This window comes from Diabrotica virgifera, chromosome 6 (genome assembly GCF_917563875.1).
Source record: "Diabrotica virgifera virgifera chromosome 6, PGI_DIABVI_V3a".
NCBI lineage: Eukaryota > Metazoa > Arthropoda > Insecta > Coleoptera > Chrysomelidae > Diabrotica > Diabrotica virgifera.
The window spans coordinates 218,308,216-218,335,935 of NC_065448.1; the positions used below are offsets into that span (position 1 = coordinate 218,308,216).

Sequence of the window (27,720 nt, forward strand, 5' to 3'; positions counted from 1 at the left end):
GGCAGCTTGTTGTCTTTGCCAGGCTTCTGGATTGCGATAAAAAAAGGATTCAAAATAAATATAAAAAGATGAATAAAATATCAAATGAATGATAATAACAAAGAAAACAAATATACAAACAAACTTACATTTGGGAAATGCAGAGGTAGAAATGATTGATAAATACAAATACCTAGGACGTTACTTAACTTACTTACTTACTTACTTAAACCTTGATTACACGAAACGAGTATTGTAGCGAGACAGTGTTCTCGGCCGAGTGCTCGTTTGGTATAAACATATTAACGAGTACTTGGCCGAGTACTCGACCCAGTCATATGGCGAGACAGTCACTCGGATCTTGTTCTATTTACTAGGCCGAGTCTTCGACCTCCCACCCTTCAATCGTATACTCGCTAATCCACTCGGTATGTGTAAATAACACTCGCTGTGTAACTGTGGATATTACCTACCACTTCATCAGAGGAGACGACTTGTGTTAATCAATGTGATTTGTGATTCTTAAAAATAGCTAACAAATGGAACTGAGATAGGACAAAAAAGTTTAGTTCAATTGTATAGATAAGTGACACGCGTGCTTATGAAATTTCAAATCTTTGGAGTATAAAAATAAACAAAAACGTGATGCAGCATATACATCGATTGCAGAAGAAATAAATATTGTTGGTTTTAAAACTCAAGAAGTGAAATAAAAAAAATTAAATTCGACATTTAAGAAATTAAACATTAGACAAGAAATAAAACAATCAATGAATCGAAGAAATCGGGAGCAGCGAGATTTGGTCTAATCCATTGTCTATAGTCCAAAGACGCTTATCTCCTTCTCATAATATATCCGCCAATTCTTCTACAAGCAGTGGTATAAGCCGTTTGATATATTTTTAATGTTATCTTTACGATCCATAAGTATACTACTCCTTGTTTTTGTGAATCGAAACTGAACTGACTCGCCTCCAAATTCAAAAATTGCCAAATACGTATAAACCATCTCTCGCCCTCACCACTGTCTCGGTCTAGTAACAGTTTGCTGTCTCGCCACTGTACTCGTTACGTGTAAACATGCCTCCACTCTTCTCTGTCTTAAGCAATCACCATCCAGTTCTCCACGCTCATAGCTTTTAAATCTCCTAGTAGTATATTATCTCGCCACCTGAGCAAGAGCGTCCGCGTGGTATTCTTCAAGTTAGGACTTCCTCCCATACTAGCCTTAATACCGTTCTTTGGTCAGACTGTCTTCTCAGGTCTCCTGCCAACTGGAGTCTTCTGGACTTTATTTCTTTTATGATGCTGGCATCTGTGTAAAGTTCTTCGAGCTCTTTGTTAGTTCTTATCCAATATTGTCCTTCTGCTTCACCAAGCACAACAGGCCAAAGATCTTCTTTTGGATTTTTCTTTTCCAATCACATAGTCTATCTTCGTTTCCCATTGTTATCGACGACCAAGGACCTTGGATTTCAAAAAATAATGATCAAACAATAGATATAAGGGTCAACATAGAAAGAAAAAGCGAGAAATGCTTTTGTAAAAATGAAAACAATTATCTGCAATAAAGACCTTAAAAAATAACTAAGATTAAGAGTTCTGAGATGTTACTGGTTTTCGTTACTTAAATATCTATTTGAAAGCTGGACAGTGACGCAAGAATACATAAATAAGTTACAGTGATTTGAAATATGGTGTTACTAAGATTGATAATACAGTGAAAGATAAGAGGAGGAAGCAATATAGGAAGAAGCAAAGTATCATGGACCATGGTTGAAAAATTTAAGATACTCGTTTAAATGCAACTTTTTAGAAAAATATCTCTTCCCTTCCAACAAACGTTGGACTATGATTATGATTTTCAAGTAGGCGCATCAGTGAGGTTTTGATTTGTATACTGCAGAAATCCAATCGAAACCAAACGAATGTCCAGTCGGGTTAGACGAATAACAGGTCTAACCTTGCATTAGGAGCTGCCCCAAATTTTATTTTTCTAATCTTTAGGGAGGGTCAATAGTAGTGTAAATTTAAAATCTCGACTGAATTCCGCCGTTGCATTAGCCGCCATCTTGATTTTAAACGAGATCCGTTTTTGCTCAATATCTCCGCCATTTTCAACTTTTCGACAAAAAGTATAACAACCAAAATTGTTTAAAATGTGATTTTATATCATTTCTATTGTTACAATTTTTTCGTGCCGTCGATAGTTTCCGAGCTATGGCGGAAAATAGTGACAGTTAGAGTTGGTTAGAGCAAAATTATTGAATTATCTCGTTTTTTGTTAGTTTTACGACAAAAATGTTTCTATACAAAAATAGAGAGAATTAAATTCTACACAATTTTAATTTCTTTCATTATTTTGCTACAGTTAATATTTAAAGTAGTACGTACGCGAAAATGCCGCGAGCGTAAGACCTGATTGATTTTGTAGCAATTGTTTTTGTTAAATATCTACGCCATTTTCAACTAAAATTGTTCCAAATATGATTTCCTACAATTTCTTTTTAACAATTTTTTTCACGCGGTTGATATTTTCCGAGTTAAGTGGGAAAATAGTAAAAAGTGGTGGGGGGAGCATAATTACTGTATTGGATCTTGTTTCCGAGCTGTCCCAAATTTTATAATTCTATCCTTTAGGGGAGATCAATAGTAGTGTAAATTTAAAATCTCGACTGAATTCCGCGGTTGCATTAGCCGCCATATTGATTTTAAGGGAGAACCGTTGTTGCTTAATTTCAACTTTTCGACTAAAACGGTAGGAACTAAAATTGTTGGAAACGCAATTTCCTACAATTTATTTTCCACCATTTTTTTATGTGATCAATATTCCCCGAGTTAAGGGGGAAAATAGTGGAAGCGGAGGGGAAGCATAATTATTGAATTGTCTCATTTATTATTAACTTTACGACATAATTGTACATAAACAAAAATAAAGAGAATTATATTTTATACAATTTTTGCAACTTCCAATAAAACACCAACCAAACTAAGTACATAAAAGACATAAATAATAACTTATATGCATTAAGTTCACTTAATTTTATTAACTAGCGGGTTTTATTGGTTGAATTTGTCTGTTAATAATTAAGTTTCATGTCAGCTAACATATTTTAATATTTCAACAATTTTTTTTTAATTTTGGGCCCTGTTGGGGGGAATATTCCCATCCCCCCTCTTAGACCCGCCACTGGTTCTCCAGAAAAATTGTAATAAATCATAATTGCAACAATTTCAGTCCTTACACTTTTTGTCGAAAAGTTGAAAACGGCGAAGATATTGAACAAAAACAATTACTATAAAATCAATCGGGTCTTACGCTCGCGCTTTTATCGCATACGTACTACCTTAAATATTGATTTTATCAAAAAAAAAATGAAACAGATCAAAATTGTACAAAATTTAGTTCTCTTCATTTTTGTATATATTAAAATTCGTTGTAAAACTAATAATAAACGAGATAATTCAATAAATCAATATTTATGCTCTAGCTGTCACTATTTTTCCCCATAACTCGGAAAATATGGACCGCACGAAAAAAATTGTAATAAACGAAATTATAGAAAATCGCATTTTCAATAATTTCAGTCAGTATATTTTTCAGTCGAAAGTGTTGAAAAGTTGAAAATGGCGGAGATATTTAGCAAAAACGGTTCTTGTTTAAAATCACGATGGCGGCTAACGCAACGGTCAAATTCAGTCGAGATTTTAAATTTATACTACTATTGACACCCTCTCAAGATTAGAAAAATAAAATTTGGGGCAGCTCGTAATGCAAGGTCAAATGCTATCCCGACTGACAAACACGTTAAAATTTAAGTAATATTTTTTTTAATAAACCCTATTTTTCCTATAAACATATGTTTTTTTTGACAAAATAATAAATGTTTATTAAGTTTTAATAATTAACACAATCAAACAACAAGTAATGTTTTTTTAATTTACCTAAATCGATATTTTTAGATTTTTTAAAACTTTAATATATCAGGTTTCTTATTTCATGGCTTACCATTATGTTGCAATAAGGTCTTCAATTATACAAAAGTAAAAAATATTTTATAATTTTATCGAAAACCATCGAAAATTTCACGCTGTTGAATAAAATAAACCTAAGTGAGTTTCAATGTTTTTTATATTATTGAAAACATTTGAAGAATCTTACTACCTCTTCAGCAGACCATTCGACCACTGTAAAAAAATAAAACTGCTTTATTGGATTTCAATAAAAAATGAATTAAATTCCCAGTTCAAACAACTAGGAGGAGCCAAAGCACCGGGAGATCCTCCCTTGTTCTCACCCCGTATCCCGATTGGTCCTTGCATGGGAGTCTGCACTGTGTTGATAAGGAGTTAGAACGGGATGTTGGAATTGATAGCTGGAATTTGTTGTTCCGGTCCACTGTGTTTGTGATCTGCCAGTTGCTTTGTAGTGGGTGTTAGTAAAGTTATAGTGTCTATGTGTATGTGTAGTTATTGAAAATTTTTTGTTGAGGGTGAAAATTATAAAGATTACTAATATTCAAATGGTAAGTTTACAAAATTAACTATTTTTTATCAACAACTTAGGGACCGTTCAAGTATTACGTAACGCAGGTTGGGGCGGGGGGGTCAAAAATCTTCAAAAATTGCGTTACGCAATAGTTAAACTCCCATAAGAGTGCGTTACGTAGGGGGGAGGGGGGGTTAAAAATCTTCAAAAATCGCATTATGTAATACTTGAACGCTCCCTTATTGTCCAAAAGCATTTTAGAAGTTGAAAGTATTAGTATATTGAATATGTACTTTAGAAAGGAACTACAACGTAAAGGGTTTTTTTTCGGTGCTACTATAGTATGCGGTCTACCTGTCCCATATACAGGGTGAGCCACGCTCAGCGGGACGGAGCCTACCGGGGAAACGGCTAAAGATATTAAAAATTCCTTCCGTAGGAATACGTAGGTCAGTACCGACTACAAATTAAAATTTGTAAAATATATACAGAGTGTCCCAATTTAGCGTAATGATATAAAGTTATATATTTTTAAATGGAACAACCTATATTTTACTTTAATTTTGAATTGTACTGAACAAAATAATGTTATTTTATTCAACATTCCCTATACCTATTCTTGACAGATTTCGATTTATTTGGGTTTTTCTGAAAATGTACTATTCGCGAAATTAATTAATTACACATTATCGCATGGATTTTAATTAACGTCTTTTTGTCACTTAATTGTCAACTGTCCATGCTTTACATCAGAATATTTACCATTTGAAACTAATCTACAGAGTGTTCGCAATCTGAAGTGTCAATGCTGTACAATATTTTGTATAATTACTTTCTTAACTTAAAAGGGACACCCTGTATTTTACTTTAATTTTGAATTCTAATTAAAAAAATAATATTACTTTATTAAACAATCCCTATACCTATCTTCGATAATTTTCGATTTATTTGCATTTTTTTGAAAATGCACTATTCTTGAAATTAATTAATTACACTTTATTACATAAAGTTAAACAAAACACACTGGAAAAAAATAATTTACATTAAATGTTCAAAATGGTGTCAATTTTCTTCCATACATAACCACACTCTGTGTTCAAAATTTTGTTTTACTTTTCTTAACATTTCTGGAGTAACTGTTGCAAATGCATTACGAATACGCGTTTTCATGTCTTCTGCGGTTGTAGGTGGAGTTTGATAAACCAAACTTTTAATATATCCCCAAAAAAAAGTACATCGATGTTAACCCAGGTGATCTAGGAGGCCAATTGACAGCACCACCCCTACCTATCCACTTTCCGGGAAATTTTCTGTCTAAATATTCTCTAACATTACGCGTGTAATGTGCTGGAGCACCGTCTAGCTGCAGAAACATTGTTCTTCTAATATTTAAAGGGATATTTTGCAAAAGTATGACTGTATGACTGTATGACTGCAAAAGTATAACTGATTGAATAACTTCTAATTCGGTATTTTCATCTTCAGTTATGGGATTTATCAATTTTCGTTTAGTATAAACAACACTGCCAGTTTCACGAAACCTTGTTAAGACTCTGTCAAAATACTTCTTTACGAGGATGACGTTTTAAGGGAAATCTCTCATATCTCTCATATCAGCATAAACTCTTGATGCTAACAAACTGTTTTGATCACATTCACCATGTATTAAAATCATATTTACTCGGTCTTCAATTGAATAATCTGCCATTTCTATTAATTGAGAGCAATACAGTTAATAGTGTGACTATTAGTTTGACAGCTAGGTACCTTTTGATTTTTCATGGCATTCTTTATAATGTATAATGAGCTATTTAATTAACGACATTTAATGTTCCAGGAAACATAATGCAAATAGATCTGAAGATACTAGATATTAATATAAAATTTTATAATAGTTTGATTATAATAATTGTTACAGCATTCAAATATAGGGTATTTTGTTTAAGTTAGAACTTTATGTACCTAATAAAGTATAATTAATTAATTTCTAGAATAGTGCATTTTCAAAAAAATGCAACTAAATCGAAAATTATCAAAGATAGGTATAGGGATTTTTTAATAAAGTAATATTATTTTTTGATTAGAATTCAAAATTAAAGTAAAAGACAGGGTGTCCCATTTAAGTTAAGAAAGTAATTATACAAAATATTGTACAGCATTGACACTTCAGATTGCGAACACTCTGTAGATTAGTTTCAAATGGTAATTATTCTGATGTAAAGCATGGACAGTTGACAATTAACTGACAAAAAGACGTTAATTAAAATTCATGCGATAATGTGTAATTAATTAATTTCGCGAATAGTACATTTTCAGAAAAACCCACATAAATCGAAATCTGTCAAAAATAGGTATAGGGAATGTTGAATAAAATAACATTATTTTGTTCAGTAGAATTCAAAATTAAAGTAAAATATAGGTTGTTCCATTTAAAAATATATAACTTTATATCATTACGCTAAATTGGGACACCCTGTATATATTTCACAAATTTTAACTTGTAGCCGGTACTGACCTACGTATTCCTACGGAAGGAATTTTTAATATCTTTAGCCGTTTCCCCGGTAGGCTCCGTCCCGTTGAGCGTGGCTCACCCTGTATACCTATGTATTATAGTGTGCAAAGTAAACCAATTATGTGGCTTATTCCTAACTAAAATAGTAAATTGATATGACAATATATCAATTTGCAAAATTCAAACAATAATTCTTCTTATTTATGCCCCTTATTCACGTTGTAAAGATTTTTTTGCTGGCAGTGTATACCTACCAGTGTGGCTAAAAAATGTCATAACCTTTTTAATCTTTTCTCAGAAGGGTTTGCACACTATAACAAAAATCTTAACAAAGTGAATAAAACGCATAAATCAGAAGAATCATTATTTATTTCAATTCTACAAATCAATTTATCAATTTATTATTTTAATTGAGAACAAGCCACAAATTTGGCTTATTCCCAACTAAATAGTAAATAGAGATATGACAAAGGATTATTTGTAAAATTAAAATAATAATTCTTCTTATTTATGTGTTTATAAACGCAACGGTAGACCGCATACTAGAGTAGCACCTTTTATTGTTTCACATGGTTAATGTTCCGTTGATTGAATATGAAAAAATCGTAGAGTGCTCAGTTTCGGATCTAGTTATTTGCCTTGGGAGGGGAAATTTGCCTTAAGGGGGAAGTTCCAATGAAACACCAACCATAAGACATAAAAAAGATAAACGCATACTACATAAAAGACAACAAGACTTAAATATCTAATAACTTATTACATTAAGTTCCATAGATTTTCTTAACTAGCGTGTTTATTGGGTTGAATTTGTCTGTCTGTGATTTAAGTTTCATGTCAGCTAATAATATATGTTTTTAAGTGTCTTTCTTTTATTTACTTTTGGACCTTGTTAGGGGTGGCGGGAAATTTCCCCATTTTCCCTCTTTTCCCCCATTTACCCGTAGATCGGCCACTGGGAGTGCTATTATTTAAAGAGGTGCGTTTTTGAGAACTGGATGGATTAGTCCATCTTTGGTTTTTTTTCTATTTTTAACTCGAATTCTATGCACTTTTCGTCCATATAGGTAGGTACCTATATCTACAGAAAAGTTGTTCAAAATTAAATTTCCTATCAAAATTACACCTTCTAAAGTAAAAAAAATTTTTTTGACAAAAATATATTTATAAAAGGAAGCAAAAAATCACGAAAAAGCACGATTTTTCTTTTTTACCTCATAACTTTTTTCCACGGGGGTATAGGTATAGCACTTTTTTCACAGAAAAAACTTCTATCCTTCCTTTTCATAATTCTATTAAATAAACCTGTTCTCCAACTTGTTCCTATCTTTTAACCCTTCTAAAGCTTTCCACACTTCCCCAGGAATAGCTACGGTAATATCAAAGGTATCAATATCAAAAGTAAATCTGGTCCAACCAGACCAGATTTGGTTGAACCAGATTCACCTTTCTGTATTATTCTTGAAGTACTTGACCAACTTCCTGATTTGTAAATTTGATGATCATTATAATAATAATAATATTTGTTTATCCTTTAAGACATACAATGTATAGGACATGTCATTAGTTTTACAAACAAACAAACAGTAAAATAAAAACATTTATAAATTTTATAAATATTTCAAGGTATATAGATAGATATCATTTTTAGGTAATATTTCTGTCCGAAACAAACTCTTCCACAGAAAAATAACATTTGGTAAGCTATAAGCCTTTAATGTATTTCTTAAAGAAATATTTATTCATTGTTCCATATTTTTTTGGTAAAACGTTAAACAATCTAATGCTCATATACTTTACTGACATTTCAAATTTACTCGATCTATGACCAGTACACTCAGCAAGTCGCCACCTCGCTTCGAATAATTGTGGAAACTATGGAAATATGTGGAAAAAATAGAATTTCTCTTACTGCCTCCGTTAACTCAACTGGTTTTCTATAAAATTCTTTATTTAATAAACTGTCCATTTCTCAACTGTTTTACATCGCTTTTTGACATCTTTTTTACGGTAGGGGAGCCCAAGCGGGGATTTTTGCAGTTACTCGAGCGCGTCAGATTAGCATATGGGGGAGAAACCTGTACCCTGCAGATGTACCTCTACCATATATTGGCTCTTAACACAAAGGAGTTCGTTAAGGGGGGCCCGAAAAAAAATCTATCCTTAAAAAACTCGAAATTGTCAGATTTAGATAAGGTAAGTTAAGTACATGCAAAAGAGTGTATATTTCAAAAATCTGACGATTAGAGAGGGGCGTAAGGAAATGAGTGAGTCATAAAATTTCACAAGAAAAAAGCGAATATTTCGCGAAATGAAAGACAGATCGAAAACCTAAAAAACATATGCTCAATATTTTTTAAAAGTCTATCGAATGATACCAAACATAATATTTTAAATACGAATCCCGCAATATTTCGCGAAATGATCAGATCGAAAAATTGTAAAACACACTTTTTCAATATCTTTGAAAAATCTATCGAATGGCACCAAACACGACCCCCACGTAGGTGGGGTCTAGGGTTACTTTAAAATCTTAAATAGGAGCCCCCATTTTTTATTGCAGATTTGGATTCCTCACCAGTGGCGGCTGGTCAGGGTCGGCAGGGTCGGCAGTGCCGACCCACACATTTATGGACACGGACACATTATAGATTTTTTTTTAAATATTTAATAATTTAATCAGAGTTGATGATATTCGTTTCTGTGAAATAAAAAAAATATCTGTGAGATAATACAGACTAAATTTTATTCATTGTTTTTAAAAGAATTCGATCGATCCCATACGTTAAGTGATCCCTGTGCGCTGTGCGTAAGAGACTTTTCAAAAATGATCCTATAGCCATGCACCCGATTGCGATTGTGTGTTTTCGACAAGCCGTCCCCAGATTGAAGATTTGCTTGTAATAAGAAGCTATGGAATATTAGCCGATAGGCAACCAATTATACATTTCCCGTATTTAGCAAGGCATGTACCTAAGCGCGCCCGGGATAAAATTTTGAAATAGGTAAGTAGGTAGTTTTACGTCGTTTAATGATTGATATTGTATGAATTATGTGTGAATTAGCATTTAGGGGGCAGGATGAATCGGAGGATTCGTTACATCAAGTTAATTATAGAGAACAAATAAAATTGTTTAACAAATTTTCTAATTTACTTTCTGACTAGAAGACATTTAGCGGCCTACCTAAAACAGCACAGAATGAAAGAATCAATTAGTAGTTACATTTTGATGCTTTTCGGTAGAAGTAGACGAAACTACTAATAGAGGTAACATGTCATTCACAAGTATCAATTGTTCTTCGATACGCGTTACGTCTAATATTTTTATGAGAGGTTTTTAGGTTTTCAGAGGTGAGTAGAAGCCATAAGACAGAATATATTTTTGGTGTTTTAAAGGACATATTAAAATTTTTTGATATCAAAAATAAATTGGTAAGGCAAATTTATAACGGCGCTACCTTGATGTCCGGTGAATTGTATGGTCTCCAGGCGAAAGTTAAAACTATTGCACCAGGCAAAACTATTATTTACTCACTGTTATAAGTCATTGACCTCTTTGACGATTCAAAATTTAAAAGTTACGCCAAAAAATTTTCAAAATATCTATTAGGTTTAAAATTAAGTTCATTAAAAATTATCCATCATTCTTTAATCAAATAAAATAAGAAAATGGATTAACAAGTTTATATGCTGATCCAAATATTTTCGGAAGGTGAGATAAGTTACAAAATATGTATAATTTTATATACTGCAATTCATTAGGTACAACAAACTGTTCCTGAAATTAATAAATTGTTCTGCTCAAATGTGGGCAAATTCTGCCTCAAATGAATGGGATTTCTCTTGTCTCAAAAGAGTCAAAATGTATTGTCGAAACACCATGAAACAAGAGAAAATGTCAAACTTGTCTCAAATTTCAAATGCCAATAGAAAAAAACTTTTAAAATCTCTCTAAAGCAATAATAAATTTTACAATGACGTTATAACCCATTTTGCTACTTCGAAACAACATAGACTAAATAGATTTAATTTATAAACAGGTTTAGGTTCTAAATGTATAGGAAAAAACAAAAAAAAATAAAAAAAACAAAAACCAAAAATTTCCTATGAAATTGAAGCCTTTTAATTAGATGGCATACCTATCTGAGAAGACAAAAGCTTGCCGACCCTGTCCCTAAAGCCACGAGCCGCCACTGTTCCTCATTTAAAAATAAGTAACTTTTATTCGAAACATTTTTTCGAATTATGGATAGATGGCGTTATAATCGGAAAAACCATTGTTGGAAATGGAAAATTAAATTAAAAAATGGCAAGCGCCCACTAAAATGGAAAACTTTACTTAACTTTTTTTGATTTTAGGACCTACTCTTCACAACCCAATAGGTCCCCATAACGCTCGAGTGACTGCACATTTAGCATACTTTGCTCCCCTACTATTAGAACTTGTATTTTATTATTTTGATCTGGGTTACATCCACTTTGATTAATCTTTTGCTTTCTGGCTCTATGTTTGACTATTTTATATATCTTTGTTTCGCCTTCCCTGGTATCATGTTGATTTGTTGATCGTATATATTTGTATACGCTATTGCTTTAGCTTTTGTTTTTCTTACACTTCGTTTAAGCACCACCAGTTCGTTTTATTCTTAAACTTTTTTCATTTCCTGAATTATTTCAATAGCACTCTTTGTCTCTGTGTTGAAATAATTGGAAACAAGGGAACAAATATATAGAAAAGAAATTTGAGAATGAAAAGACCTGGTGGTGGTCAAAGGAAGTTCAAGAAAAAATAAAGAAGGAGAGAAGAGAAATATATATATATAAACAGTGGCAAGAAAATGTTATGACAACTGATGGCATAACTCGGGTATTTTTCGGGTTTTATCTTCTTTTATTTTAAATCTCTCATTATAGTATGGTATAACTATGTAGACCCAAACCCAGACATCCAAAGTGAAAGTTATCCTCCAACACCAGATTGTTCTATATGGTCCACATAATGTTCAAAAAAAGTCACACCATTTTGAGCGTCGGGTTTGTGGGGGAGAGGGGGGAGAAATCGGTAAATTCGTAGTTTTTATATTTTTCGTCAATATTTCTAAAACTATACGATTTAGCATAAACAATCTTCTATACAAAAATGTTCTACATTCAATTTTAAATAAGAAAGGTCCCATGCATAATACTTTTAAAATGAACGGTTTCAAAGTTACGGAGGTAGTATAGTATAATTGGTCCAAAAAAAAGGCCTAACCTAAACATCCAAAGTAAAAGTTTTCTTCCAATACCAAATTGTTCTGTATGGTCCACATATTGTTCAGTAAAAAGTTACACCATTTTGAATGTCCGGTTTGGGGGGGAGATGGGGAGAAATCGGTAAATTCGTAGTTTTTATATTTTTCGTCAATATTTCTAAAACTATACGATTTAGCATAAACAATCTTCTATACAAAAATGTTCTACATTAAATTTTAAATAAAAAAGGTCCCATGCATAATACTTTTAAAATGAACGGTTTCAAAGTTACGGAGGTAGTATAGTATAATTGGTCCAAAAAAGGCCTAACCTAAACATCCAAAGTAAAAGTTTTCCTCCAACACCAAATTGTTCTATATGGTCCACATATTGTTCAGTAAAAAGTTCACCATTTTGAGTGTCCGGTTTGGGGGGGGGGGAGATGGGGGAGAAATCGGTAAATTAGTAGTTTTTTTAAATTTTTCGCCAATATTTCTAAAACTATGCTTTAGGGTAAATAATTTTCTATACAAAAATGTTCTACATAAAATTAAAAACAAAAAAGGTCCTATACATAATTGCTATTAAATCAACGGTTGCAGAGTTACGGAGGGTGAAAAGTGGAGGTTTTCGATACTTTTTATTTTTTTGGGCCATTTCCTACTGATTTTCTTTAACAGGATTGGGTTTTATAAATCAAATTTGCTATTTCAGTGGCCGATGGTATGTTAGTGATAAGCCCTTGAATAAACGTCATCCTCGTCACCCAAAATCATCATCAATTGCCCAAAAAATATAAAAAGTATCGAAAACCTCCACTTTTCACCCTCCGTAACTCTGGAACCGTTGATTTTATAACAATTATGTATAGGACCTTTTTTGTTCTAAATTTTATGTAGAACGTAGAACATTTTTGTATAGAATATTGTTTACGCTAAAGCATAGTTTTAGAAATATTGACGAAAAACGTAAAAAAACTACTAATTTACCGACTTCTCCCCCATCTCCCCCCCAAACCGGACGCTCAAAATGGTGTAACTTTTTACTGAACCATATGTGGACCATATAGAACAATTTGGTGTTGGAGGAAAACTTTTATTTTCGATGTCTGGGTTAGGCCTTTTTTTGGACCAATTATACTATACTACCTCTGTAACTTTGGAACCGTTCATTTTAGAAGGATTATGCATTTACATTTTTTATTTCAAATTTAATGTAGAACATTTTTGTAAACAAGGTTGTTCATGCTAAACCGCATAGTTTTAGAAATATTGACGAAAAACGTAAAAAACTACGAATTTGCAGATTTCTCCCCCTCTCCCCCCAAACCGGACGCTCAAAATGGTGTAACTTTTTACTGAACCATATGTGGACCATATAGAACAATTTGGTGTTGGAGGAAAACTCTTATTTTCGATATCTGGGTTAGGCCTTTTTTGGACCAATTATACTATACTACCCCTGTAACTTTGGAACCGTTCATTTTAGAAGGATTATGCATTTGACATTTTTTATTTCAAATTTAATGTAGAACATTTTTGTAAAGAAGGTTGTTCATGCTAAACGGCATAGTTTTAGAAATATTGACGAAAAACTTAAAAAATTACGAATTTGCAGAATTCTCCCCCCTCTCCCCCCAAACCCGACGCTCAAAATGGTGTGACTTTTTTCTGAACATTATGTGGACCATATAGAACAATTTGGTGGTGGAGGAAAACTTTCACTTTGGATGTCTGGGTTATGCCATCTTTTGGATCAATCTTACTATCAATCTTACAATCATAATCATACTATTATACTGTATAAAGTAGGTACAAATACTTTTAACAACATTTTGAGCATTATTTTTAGAAAATCCTCCTCCTTTTACGTTATTTGATGAAAAGTTTTAATTGCAGCTCAATTCAAATAAACTCTCACCTTCATCAGGTTGTAACTCGGGTTGTATAATCGCGATAATAGTTATTTATGTACCAAGTCAGTAAAGTGACTCTTTATCGAACAAGTCTGATATTACGAGAAGAGCGAGCGAGGCGAGTAACAGACGAGTTCGATAAAGAGTCTTTACTGATGTGGTGCATACAAAATTTTATCGCCAACATAATTTGATATTGGTTTTAACACTTACTTGCAATTTGCAATTCAAGAACTTTTTAAATTTTAGACGTAATAATAATGTCATGACAGTGATGACAGATAAGTCTTTCAAGATGGCCGCTTTCGATTTTTAATCGATAGTTGTCAATATTGGATAATTACTAAATCGGTAAAGTAAAATACCAGCTTTTCCAATATGTGAAAATATTTTTTCTACGGATAATATTTTTTATATGAATACAATTAATAATTACCAAATTACTACAGAATTTCACTTTGGACATCAATGCAGTGGTGTCATGGCAAAATTAGCAGTGTGGGAACGCAGTGCCGGAACGCACTGCTAATTTTTGTTTACAAAACCTAAATTCTCTATTATTTTTTTTCTTTTCTTAACCAGTGCGGGAACGGCGTTCCCACGCGTTCCCACACCATGACACCACTGCATCAATGTAATTGATTATTTTATTCATAGGAGATTCTGACCAATAGAAAGCTACAGAAATAAAAATTAAAGTGATTATTTTTTGATGATTTTAACTTCCAATCGTATAGTAAGATATTTGATCACGTGTTTAATTCTGTCCAATCAGTCACATTTCAAAATGTCACATTTAAGAAAATATCCATAATATACGTATTAAAAAATAATCTTACGAATATCACACGACAGTAAGAATAAATAAGAAAATAATGCTTCATTTTTACTCAAATTTGTTGTCATTGGGCAATAGTCACTCGAGTCCTGCGGGCTCTTGTGTCTATTGCCAGACAACAAATTTTCGAAAAACTGTCGCATTATTTTCAATTTATTCTCACTCTCTTGTGATGTTATACCCGATAATTTTTGATAATATCCCGTCGTCAAGTATATTACGTCAGATGCCCTTCGTTGCTACGAAAAAATACAATACTTACATAAATAAATTACAATAAAATTTTGGTTTTGAACAGTTTTATTTATGAAATAATCGCAGCAAATTGCACTTGATCTCTAAAATTATCGAATTTTTGCCCTCGTGACACTTTGACATAATTTCACTCCCCTTCAGGTCGTGAAATTAAAACTGTCAAAGTGTCACTCGGGAAAAATTCGATAATTTTAGAGCTCTTGTGCAATTACTACTGATAATATCGCAAATTTTGTACAATATTTTTAATAAATAAAGTAAATAAATGTTAAGGTAATTCAAATAAATAATCGATTACTGCCATCGACCACTTTACATTCAATCTCGGTTAATTTGATTAAAAATCGCGGCAGGTAAAGTACAATTCTTCTTTCAGTACAATAAAGTGTTACTTTACTGCCGCAAATGAGGGCAAATGAGTACAATAATGAATGACCTTAGTGACGGTTGGCGATAAAAATTATTATTTATACATATTGAATTATTTTCAACTGCAGTCTGCATAGCATTTTTTGCTATACATTAAATTCTCTATCGAGTTCGGGAGTTACTTAAAGTTTACATATTTTCACCCCTGAGAAGGGGTACGAAACTCTGAGGTAAAATATATAAATTTTTTCTTTAACATGTTTACTATGGGTATTTCAAATTTCATGTCAATCGAAGCGAATCTTTAAAACCCGAAGCAAAAACCGTGAAAAATAATGGACTGTTTCTTTTCTTGCGTGTTTTAGACAATTTTGAAAATAACAAATAACACTTTTGTATTGTAAATATATTGACAACTATATTTTGTAGCCAATGTTAACTCATCCCAATATCTCCAGTCCGACGGACCTGGACTGGAGCATGGACGGGGACAATACAGACGTCAGTACATCTTCTTCGCCAAATGGTACCAAATGTCATCAAAATCACGATCAAGACTCACTTTCCGAAGACGACGATTTCTCCGATGAATTCTCCATAATTGACAGCGATGATGAAAAGCGGATAGAAAGGCACCAGGCACATCAACTTGTTCCCGTAAGTTTAAAATAATATTTTGTATAAGGCATATACTAGACTAATTAGGTATAATATACAGAGTGAGTTTTATGTATCGAAACCCTTAATTATCTCGGAAAGGGCTCGCACGATTTTGATAGATTTTGGTGGGTAAAGGTTTTCTAATACGGCCGATATTACAGTGGTAATTACATTGTTGTCAGATTTTCGGTTTTTCTGTAAATCTAATGAAATTGCTTATTTCAAATAGAACACCCTGTATATTTCTTGCGTTTTGAAGTCCTTAAGAAATACTAATTATTTTTTATGTTATATTCCTTAACCTAAATGCCATAATTTTGGAGTTATTGCTACATTTGTTTAATAAAAATTTAAACAAATTATAAAAATCAATTTTTTTCGGCCCGGGTAAACATTATTTTAGGTTCTTTGGATCATTGGAAACAAAAAAGGTCTTTTTTAATTTCTCTCTAAAATTAATCGTTTCCGAGTTATAAATAATTTCAAACTGAAAATAAAATGAATAATGACGATTTTCAAGGTTAAAAAAAAAAACAAAAAAAAAAGAATGTGTGTGTACTTTGTACGCACGGAAGAAGTTATACTTCGATTATATGATTTCTTAAAAATAAATATCTACTTTAAACAGTTTGTTTTAATTTTTTTAAACACCAAACTAATTTTGTGCTTATCGCTTTCAAAAAAATTAAAAAAAAGTATAGCTCCGGACTCAAACTCAAGACCTCTCGATCTCTGGCCGAATGCTATACCAAATACGCTACGAGGACTGTGTCTGTATCGATTCGGACGTACCTAATGACAATTCACAGTAACAAACAGACAAGTATAATAAATATACAATAAAATGTTTTAATAATACTCATCTTACTCCCGAGGAAGACAAATCCAAAGACACAAAAATTATAATAAATATATTTACTAAAACACTAATATATTCTTTTCATACCTTTTCTTGCACTGATATATTTATACATAACTTGAAAGATTCAGCAAATAAACGCCATACTGTCTGTATGCGCATGCGCGCAGTATTATGAAATTTTACTCTCAATCGCGCCTAAACTAGTATAACTTCTAAAAATATTATTTTTGAAACTACGAAATACCCAAATTCAAGTTCAAATCTTATTTTTTCAGTTACCGATAAGTAATTTGAGCTCGTTTTATTTAAAAACATTGTTTTTTAGTTGTTAATGCAGCCCGATCGTCCGTCTGCTCATATGCGCTTCATTAACAATTAAAAAGCAACATTTTAGAATAAAACTTGCCAAAAAATCTTATGGCGAGCTCCTGAGTTGAGCTTGAATTTAGGTACTTCGTAATTTCAAAAACTATATTTTTTACTTGTGTTTTGAACCTTAAAAATCGTCATTATCCAGTTTTAGATTTAGATTTTTTATCAGTTTTAAATTGCTTATTACGCGAAAACTATTAACTTTAGAGAAAAATAACAAAAGACCTTTTTTGTTCCTCATATTTCAAAGAACGTAAAATAATGTCAACCCAGGCCGAAAAAATTGATTTTTAAAATTTGTTTAAATTTTTTAAAATAAATGTAGCAATAACTCCGAAATTATGGCATTTAGGTATAGAGAATATAACACGAAAAATAATAAATATTTCTTTAGGACTTCAAAACGCAAAAAATATACAGAGTGTTCCATTTGAAATAAGAAAGTTCATTAGATTTCCAAAAAAACCGGAAGATCTGACAACAATGTAATTATCACTATAATATCGGCCGCATTAGAAAACCCCTACCCACCATAATCTATAAAAATCGTGTAAGCCGTTTTTGAGATAATTGAGGGTTTCCATACATAAAAGTGTCCCAACTCAAAAATCAATTTTTTCAGTGGAGACAAAAATATATATTTTAGGTCTTTTGTTTGTCTGTAAGTTTTAAACGGTAACTGCTAAAATTCATAAATTAAAAACGAAGGATATGGATAAGTGTGTTTCTAATTGTGTAATAGGTAAAACCAAAAAAACTATATCTGATTTAACAAAGAAACAATGTCCAAATTTTGCCTTCTGTCACTTTTTTTGTGAGATTTTTTAAATCAACGAAAAATAGATAGGACACTTCTTGAAATACAACGGTTTTTGTGATAAATAATGATACATTTATGTCGATTTGTGATAATTAACTTGTGTCAGAGCATAACTAAAAAGTGTCACTGTTCTGGAACAAAAGTATTCATTTTACCGCCAAAAGAATAATGATACTACCTCCATCTTTCTAAGTTGGAAGTAATGCCATTTTTCCGGGTAAAAGTATAGTATATTTGGAGTCAATTTAACAAGATATCTCGATTTATGCATTTTTTGAGTTGTGTCACTTTTCTTCCGGATGAGCGATATAACCTATCAGCGAAAATTAGATATTTAAAGGTCCTAAAAGATATAAGTATGAGGAGTAACTGATGACAAATCATAATGAAATTTACACAATTTATTTTTCCGGGATATTCACCTCGTAAAAACGCAGGTGAAAATATATATTTATTAATAAGACTTTTATTATATTATTTGGTTCTGCAGGTGTCGTTAGAAGTGCCAGTGAAAGGAGTAGTGAAAAAAATATTTACAAATAGTAGAGAGCGATGGAGACAACAAAATGTCAGTGGTGCCTTTGCCGAGTTGCGGAAGTTGGTACCAACTCATCCTCCAGATAAAAAACTGTCGAAAAATGAGATCCTTCGCATGGCAATAAGGTAAATGTTCATTATATAGGGTGGAACTTACTTATGGAATAAAATTATTTCTGTCCTTGTTTTAAAAAATTATAAAAAACGCTGAAACCCGTGATTTTTATAATATAAAATTATTACGTAATATGTAAATGTGCGCTTTTTAAATAGGTATCGATTTAAATGTACAGGGAGCTTCATACGAGCCTAGGGTAGTCCAAAAGCTTTATTTTTATTATGTAGCTTTACACGCTCTTTAAGCGTGTACATTTTTATATTTTTATAAACTACTTAACAACCTGATCTCAAATAACTATAACATATAGGGTCTATGATGAATAACATAGGGTGAAATTTTGAAATTACGGAATGTGAAAACGACTTATGGAATAAAATCCCCGCCCCCCGTAATGATGGAACTAAATCTGAACCAGGCAGGGGTTTAATAGGGGACATTCCCACTCCCCCAATTAGGTCCTAAATTAAAAAAATATTCTTCTTCTTCTTTTCCTTCTTTCGATCTGTTTAATTCTGAAGTTGCCTCTGGTTAATTTCCTGGGAGGTAGATTGCCAACTATCCCTCCATCTTTTCCCTCCCTATTCCTAAAAAAAAAATTGTTAAAATATAAAAATATATTAGATGCCATGCAACTTAAACCATAGGCAGACAAATTCAACCCCATAAACACGGAAGTTAGAAAAGTTAAGGGAACTTAATGCATAAAAGTTATTATTTATGTCTTTTATGTAGTTTGGGATTAACTTTTTTATGTTTTGTTGGTTGGTGTTTCGTTGGGGCTCCAAGGTTCACTCCCTCCCCAAGGGGGCAAGTGGCAAATGTCTAGATCCGCCACTTTTTTTTCGACGGAAAGGTTGGAAAAGTCTGCTTAATAGCTCTCTGCTACCAACCAATGTTATCATCTGCTGAGTAAACTTTTTTAGTCCTCTTCAAATCTTTTTAAATCATAGCTTTGCAAATCTACTATGATAATTTGCAAATTGTTTGCTAAAACACCAATATAAACTGCAAAATATTTTGGAAAATCTTCCTGTTAATTGAGATCTTCTCAGGTAAAGCTAGGTCGGTAAATTCTAGCCTCTATTTTCAAACTCAGTTTGGAGTTATATCAAACTCAAACTCAAAATGGATTCTTCGATTGCTTTCTTGGATCATTCCATAATCATTCAGAAAATCAGGTTCGACAACTCAGTGGCTGCTGTAAAGCTCTTTAACTTGCTTTTCTTTAATCTCCACTCTTTAATCAGGAATCTCCTTGTGAGTGAGCCAACTCACATTAATATAATTAACCAGGTCACCATAGATAACTTCCAGATCTTCCAGAAATTTTTGAGATAAACACTGTCTGATTTAATTTTTTCTCATAACATTGACATGATATTTTATGTCCGTGGACACTGTATCTAAGATAAAACAGCGCACAGCACCTCTTAATGAAGTAGGCTTGGATCCCGCTTACCAAAAAAAGTTTATTAATAGCAAGCTGAAAATTTGTCAATAGCTTAATAGTGCTGTCGCCAGGGGGGTACAACGTCCTCCTTTATTCAGATGGACTTACCCAAGTTTTTATTATGTATTTTGACCTGTAGACCACGAATTTTTTGGGTAACAGTTGATCCGGATGTCGATAAGTTATAAACAAAGAACTTAAGGAATTACATAACAGCGATTTTTCGCAAAACATTCTAAGCAAAAAATGTTCTTACAAGTTTTTTCGTAGGATGCATAGTTTTAGAGATAACCGCGGTTGAACTGCTTACCGCAAATTCTGCTTACCGCATTTGAAAATTCAAGCCAAATTATATCGGTTTTGGTTACTTGCATTGCTAAAAATTGATTTTTTTATTGTCAAACAAAGCTATAAACAAATAGTGTTTTAATGCGTTTTAATGCATGCTACGTACAAATTACCTGTTTGAAGACGCGCCTACTCGTTCGATTTTATATGGGAGATGCATTGAAAACATCATTCAAGCACTATGTGTTTATAGCTTTGTTTACCAATATAAAATTTAATTTTTAGGGATGCAAAAGATCAAAACCGGTATAATTTGACTTAACCTACCAAATGTGGTAAGCAGAATTGATATTCTATTTTTGATCAAAAGTTATTCGGGTTCAAAAATTGCAATTTTTCGATTTCTTGAAAGTTCAACCGCGTTTATCTCGAAAACTATGCATCCTACGAAAAAACTTGTATGAACATTTTTTGCTTAGAATTAGCCAAAAAATACAAAAAAAATGTTTTTTTTGCGAAAAATCGCTGTTATATAATTCCTCAAGTTTTTTGTTAATAACAATCTTATCGACATCCGGATCAACTGTTACCCAAAAAATTCGTGTTCTACGGGTCAAAATACATAAAAAACTTGGGTAAGTCCATTTGAATAAAGGAGGCCGTTGTACCCCCCCCCTTGCGACACGACTAGATGACAAGTTCTACAATTAAGATCATGTTCCACAATTAAAACTTCCTACTGTTCCAGTGTTCTCTTACATCAAAGTTTGTCCGACTAGACACCGTTAACCTATTAACAAATTTTCAGCTTGCTATTAATAAACTTTTCTTTGGTACCCGGGATCCAGGCCTAAAAAATATAATGAAACATCAACGGAGCAGCGCTTCCTGAGTTCTTCTGTTTGTTGTTTGGTAACGATTCTCCCTACAACACCTTTATTTTGGCCGCTCATGGTTTTACCTCCGTGTTTTTGATTATTTTCGTGTCTCGCATCTTCTAATATTTTTGCAGTCTCGCGTCGTGTGAAACGACTCTTACTTTTGCGGCTGCACCATAGCAGCTTATGGGTCGCATGTGATTCGCGGGCCGCTAATTTCCGATCCCTGCTCTAGTGAAAAAAATATTGTATTCTTTTTCTCATGATCATCTTTCAGTGCGTCACAGTTTTTCGATTTCTTTCTAACGCATTAAATTGTATGTGACAGAAAAAAAGGAACGTCCGTGATTACAGACATTTACAACATTTATTCTAGTTATTCTAGTTGTCGATAGATGGCGCCATAGTAAAAAAATAATTTTTTTTAATTAGATAATATTATTACAAATATAATCTGTATAATTTATAAGACTATACAAATCAAAGAAAATACCATTTTATAAATGCAAGAAACACATTTGATTTGTTTTTATTCCAAATTGAAAATAAAATGTGATAACTGTTAGATTTAACTAAAATGTCATGTTAGAATAAATGTCATAAATGTGTATTATCACGGACTTACCATTTTTCCTATCATTTGTTACGCACTGAAAAATGCTCATGAAAAGGAAAATATAATAGATGTACCAAAATACCCTCAATAAAAGATTTGTTTATAAACTTCGTTATCTTTCAGGTACATTCGTCTCCTTACGAACGTCCTCGAATGGCAGCACAATAACTCCAACAATTCCATCCAAGTATGCGTCAAAGCAGAGGACGTGGTCGCCATTTCCAATCATACTCGCCTCATTCCCGGGTTACACACTCTCAGAACTAGGGCAAGGCTCCGTCGGCACAACAATCTGACTAATCACCAGTTTCCTATTTGCGACAGAAACGGAAATAATCTCTTAATGATTGCGCCCAATAATCACTTGCCTCACCGCAGATGTTTGGAGTTCCGACACGGCAGAGTCAAATTGGAGAATAAGGAAAAGGATGAGGACGATTTGAAAGAAAATGTGAAAATCACTGAGGAAAAGTGAAACATTCTCTATTGGACTACCTAGTTGATTTCGTATTGAACTCTTATTTTTTTTTATTCCGTGCGAAGTCTCAAAAGATTTTTTCGGCATTCACTTCGACATACGAGGGGTGGTCAGAAACTAATAATTCAAGGATTATGTAATACGTACGCTAGATCATATAGAAATTCTACAAGACAATATTTTTAGCAGTAATATCACAAGAGAATGAGAATAAATTGAAAATAATACGACAGTTTTTCGAAAACTTTTGCCTGGCAACAAACACGAGAGCCCGCACAGCTCGAGTGAGTATTGCCGAATGGAAACAAGTTTGAGAAACAAATTGGAGCGTTATTTTCTTATTTATTCTCACTATCGTGTGATATTCGAAATATATTTTTTAATACTTATATACAAAATTCAAGTCTTTGTAAATAATCGTTCAGTGACATTTGAAGACCTAAGTGGAAAAAGGAGGTATATAACATTTTCTAAAATTGCGAGTTTCTTAGTGAATTAAGGTGGTATGTAACTTCACTATCATATGACACTTATACTGTACCTCTAAAAAGCTTAATAAGAGATATTCTAGTGGATGAAGGAGGTCTGTAACATGTAAACTACGATTCTTGAATGAAAGAAGGAGATATATGAAACATTTTTCGTCGTTTTCAGATTTAAATTGTTTATAACTCGAAAACTATTAACTTTAGAGAAAAATTACAAAAGACCGTTTTTGTTTCCAATAATCAAAAGAACCTAAAATAATGTACCCGGGTTGAAAAAATTGATTTTTTAAAGTTGTTTAAATTTTTTTTTAAATAAATGTAGCTAAATAACTTCGAAATTATGGCATTTAGGTATAGGGAATATCACAAGAAAAATAATCAGCATTCCTTAAGAACTTCAAAACGCAAAAATATACAGGGTGTTCTATTTGAAATAAGAAAATTCATTAGATTTCCAGAAAAACGAAAGTTCTGACAACAATGTAATTGCCACTATTATATCGGCCGCATTAGAAAACCCTTTGTCATCAAAATCTATAAAAAATCGTGCAAGCCGTTTCCCAGATAATTGAGGCTTTCCATACATAAAACTGACTCTGTATAATATACTCCATTTAATAATACAAGGCAAGGTAGACGGAAGAAGAAAGGCCAGGTCGAGGAAGAAAGGCCAGGTCGAAGATGAAAGGCCAGGTCGAAGAAAAAAGGACAGGTCGAAGAAGACCGTCATGACTTAGGGTTTGCTCACTACGGAGAGCAATGGATTGTATCCTCGTTTCGACCCTTACTCCCTGGTATTTATATTCGTGAATTCTCGCATTTAAAATAATGTATTTATTTCACATAGCGATCGAAACTATATTATCGATCGCTATGTAAAATAGATACAATATTTTTATATAATATAACGAATATAAATACCAGGGAGCAAGGGTCGGAGCGAGGATACAATCCATTGCTCTCCGTAGTGAGCACAACTTTAGACACCTGTGAGAGTGGTTTAACAGATCCTCTGCATCCCTTTACCGAGCTGCCCTCAAAAAAATTACCATAGCCAATTTGATAGCCAACGCTCAATAATCGAGCACGGCACATGAAGAAGAAGATTATTTTGTGTTCAATTACATAAATTTCTGTAAAACTGATTATAGAGCATTATTTCATGCCACATACCCCCTTCATCCATTCAGATAAAGGATAGTTATACAAACTAAAATTAATGGAAGAAGGCGGTATGTACAGTTTTTATTTATTTGTAGGAAAAATACAAAAATAAAAACAAATTATCAGTAGTAATTGCACAAGAGCTCTAAAATTCTATATTAATTTTAGAGATCGAGTGCAATTTGTTGCGATTATTTCATGAATAAAACTGTTCAACACCAAAATTTTATTGTAATTTATTTATGTAAGTACAAATTAGTACAATTAAACACACAGTTGTTATAAATATTAATTTTATGGTTGAAAGTCATCGCTTTTATAATTTTTAAAACATTAATTGTCATTAATGTCACTGAATGTATTTTTTCGTAGCAACGAAGGGCATCTGACGTCATTTACTTGACGACGGGAAATTATCAAAAATTATCGATTTAATTTAGATCTATGTAGCTTTCTATTGGTCAGAATCTCCTATGAATGAAATAATCAGTAGTAATTTCACAAGAGCTCTAAAATTATTGAATTTTTCCCGACTGACACTTTGACAGTTTTAATTTCACGAGCCGAAGGCGAGTGAAATTATGTCAAAGTGTCACGAGGGCAAAAATTCTATATTAATTTTAGAGATTGAGTGCAATTTGTTGCGATTATTTCATGAAAAAAACTGTTCAACACCAAAATTTTATTGTAATTTATTTATGTAAGTAAAAATTAGTACAATTAAACACACAGTTGTTATAAATATTAATTTGACGGTTGAAAGTCATCACTTTTATAATTTGTAAAACATTAATTGTCATTAATGTCACTGAATGTATTTTTTCGTAGCAACGAAGGGCATCTGACGTAATATACTTCACGACGGGAAATTATCAAAAATTATCGATTTAGTTTAGATTTATGTAGTTTTCTATTGGTCAGAATCTCCTATGAATGAAATAATCAACATTATATGTAAAGGAATGCTTATAGCAATATAAATAAAACCAAATAACAAACAATATTTTCCTGATAAAAGTAGACGAATAAAAACTTTAAATGCCCATATCTCAAAAGGTAGGCTTTGTAACATACCTCCTTCCACTTAGGTCTTCATTTATCACGATTATTGTTTTTCAACTTGTCAAAGTGAACAGCACAGTTTAGCAAATATTCAGACGAAGTTATCAATAAAATATTAGTTAAAAAATTATTTATAACAATACAGTTTCACTCGAGTGCTTAAAATTGCTGATTCATATTGCCCTCGTGACAGTTTGACATTAGGTGCAGAACTAAAAGTTTATTATGGTTCATTTGTTGGTTGTCAAAACTAAGAAACTTGCTATACATAATTAAACAGAAATACAGTAAATGTATTTCCATTATAATAATAATAATCTGATTGGACAGAATTAAATGTATGATGGAAAATCTTACTAAACGATTGGAAATTAAAATCATTAAAAAATAATAAAAATAATATTACCGTTGATTGATAAATATAGGTAATATGCAATTATAAATTATTCCATTAATCTAAGCGCCATCTACACAATAATTACGAAAGTATCCTAAGTAAGAAACTAATATTTTATCAATAGAACGTCAAAATGATTAGCAAAATCTTAAAACAATCGATTACAATTTAATTACTTTTTTGCGTTGTAAATATTAGGCGATAAAAATTAATAATACATTTAAAAATTTCCTGCGAAAGTTGCATTAGTAATACGCTAGTTAGCGATACCAGCGAAGCTCAGAGCCAATATACCACAGGCTGTGGGTGAAAAAACGTGATATAATTCAGGAATTTTTGAAACCTATCAGGTGTTGTAAAGGACGATGCCAGGAATAACTTATACTAAAATGTGACCAAAAATATTGTGAGCTTTTTTTATTTATTGCGATTTTTATTTGTTAAATTTGCAATTTTTAAAGATTTTTAATTTTTCAGCTTAGGATATTGATTCTAGAGAAAAACTTTTTGATAGAAAGTTGTAGTAAATTAAAAAACCTACAATTTGAGATATGGTAAGTTTAATTTCGTTTATTGGTTATTGCAAAACAGCCTGCGAAAGGTCCAAAATGGCCGTTTTTTACAATTGCGTTATTTATTGTACAAATAATTTTTTTTATTTTTTAAAGCTTTAGAATAAAGATCTTTCAATTCCAAACATAAAAAAAATTGTAAGGCCGGATTAACGAATTTGTTGCTTAGATATTATACATTGTTTATCCCAAGAGGTCAAATGTCGAAGGCTATAACTTTTTGAAAAAAAATCTTAGAGATTTGGTGAGACATCCAATCTCCTTCTAAATAGTTATATTTTCATATTTTGATGTAGTAACTAAATGCGTAAAACATTTTTAAACCTCTAATTTTTGGGTTTGAAAATAAGGGGGCAAATTTCGTTATAAACATTTAGAGCTGAAGCGGCCCAGTACATCCTATAAGTTTTTAACTTACAGATTATTGTTGCTGAAGACGAAACGAAGATTTAAAAAAAAATAAAAAATTTCTACGACTAACTGAAGCCGAGCTAAATGTTGGGTTTGAAAAGAAGGGGGCAAATTTCGTTATAAACATTTAGAGCTGAAGCGGCCCTGTACATCCTATGAGTTTCTAACTTACAGATTATTGTTGCTGAATACCAAGCGAAGATTTATAAAAAAATAAAAAATTTTTACAACCAACTGAAGCCGAGATAATTGTTTATTTTTTCTTACATCGTAGTGCCTTTATTTATAACAATTAAGAAATTATTTTACAGTCGTTGACTAAAGAAAGACTTATATTATCTTAAAATAAAAATTATTATAACTTAAATTACATTTAATTATTAAAAATTATTTTTAAAATCGGTGCTCTTAAAAAAACAATTTAATAATATTACCATTATAATATACAGTATATTTACCACTGTATTTGTTTTTCTTGATAAACTTTTATATGTGAAATCTCATTTCTGAAGAAATAATATTACAAAAATGATACATATATATGAAATATATAATTATATTTTTAATTTTTTCATTGTTATATAAATATAATAATAATAATGTTACTTTTTATTATACAATATAAAACTTTTTCTTCTTGTAGTGACTATCCGTTTTGGATGTTGGCGACCATCATGGCAATTTGGCCAGCCCCATTTGGAAACTGAGAACCAGGAAGGCGAAGGATTACCTTGCTAGAAAATTTACTTACGTCGTTCAACACAACAACTACAAATCTTTTTAGAGCAGCAGTACCGATTTAGTGTGCAAGTACAGATTGCCATGATGGTCGCCAACATCCAAAACGGATAGTCACTACAAGAAGAAAAAGTTTTATATTGTATAATAAGAAGTAACATTATTTATATTTATATAACAATGAAAAAATTAAAAATATAGTTATATATTAAT

The 27,720-nt window shown here is 32.0% G+C and overlaps 1 protein-coding gene across 1 annotated transcript; it reads left to right on the plus strand.

Annotated features, from left to right (window-relative positions):
• The first annotated feature begins 4,063 nt into the window (after positions 1 to 4,063).
• LOC126887258 (uncharacterized) lies at positions 4,064 to 24,551 on the plus strand. Its single transcript, XM_050654676.1, has 4 exons — positions 4,064 to 4,505; positions 16,023 to 16,250; positions 18,798 to 18,970; positions 22,321 to 24,551. Exons 1-4 carry the CDS (start codon positions 4,503 to 4,505, stop codon positions 22,670 to 22,672), a joined length of 756 nt encoding a protein of 251 aa, XP_050510633.1. The 5' UTR covers positions 4,064 to 4,502; the 3' UTR covers positions 22,673 to 24,551.
• The last annotated feature ends 3,169 nt before the right edge of the window (positions 24,552 to 27,720 follow it).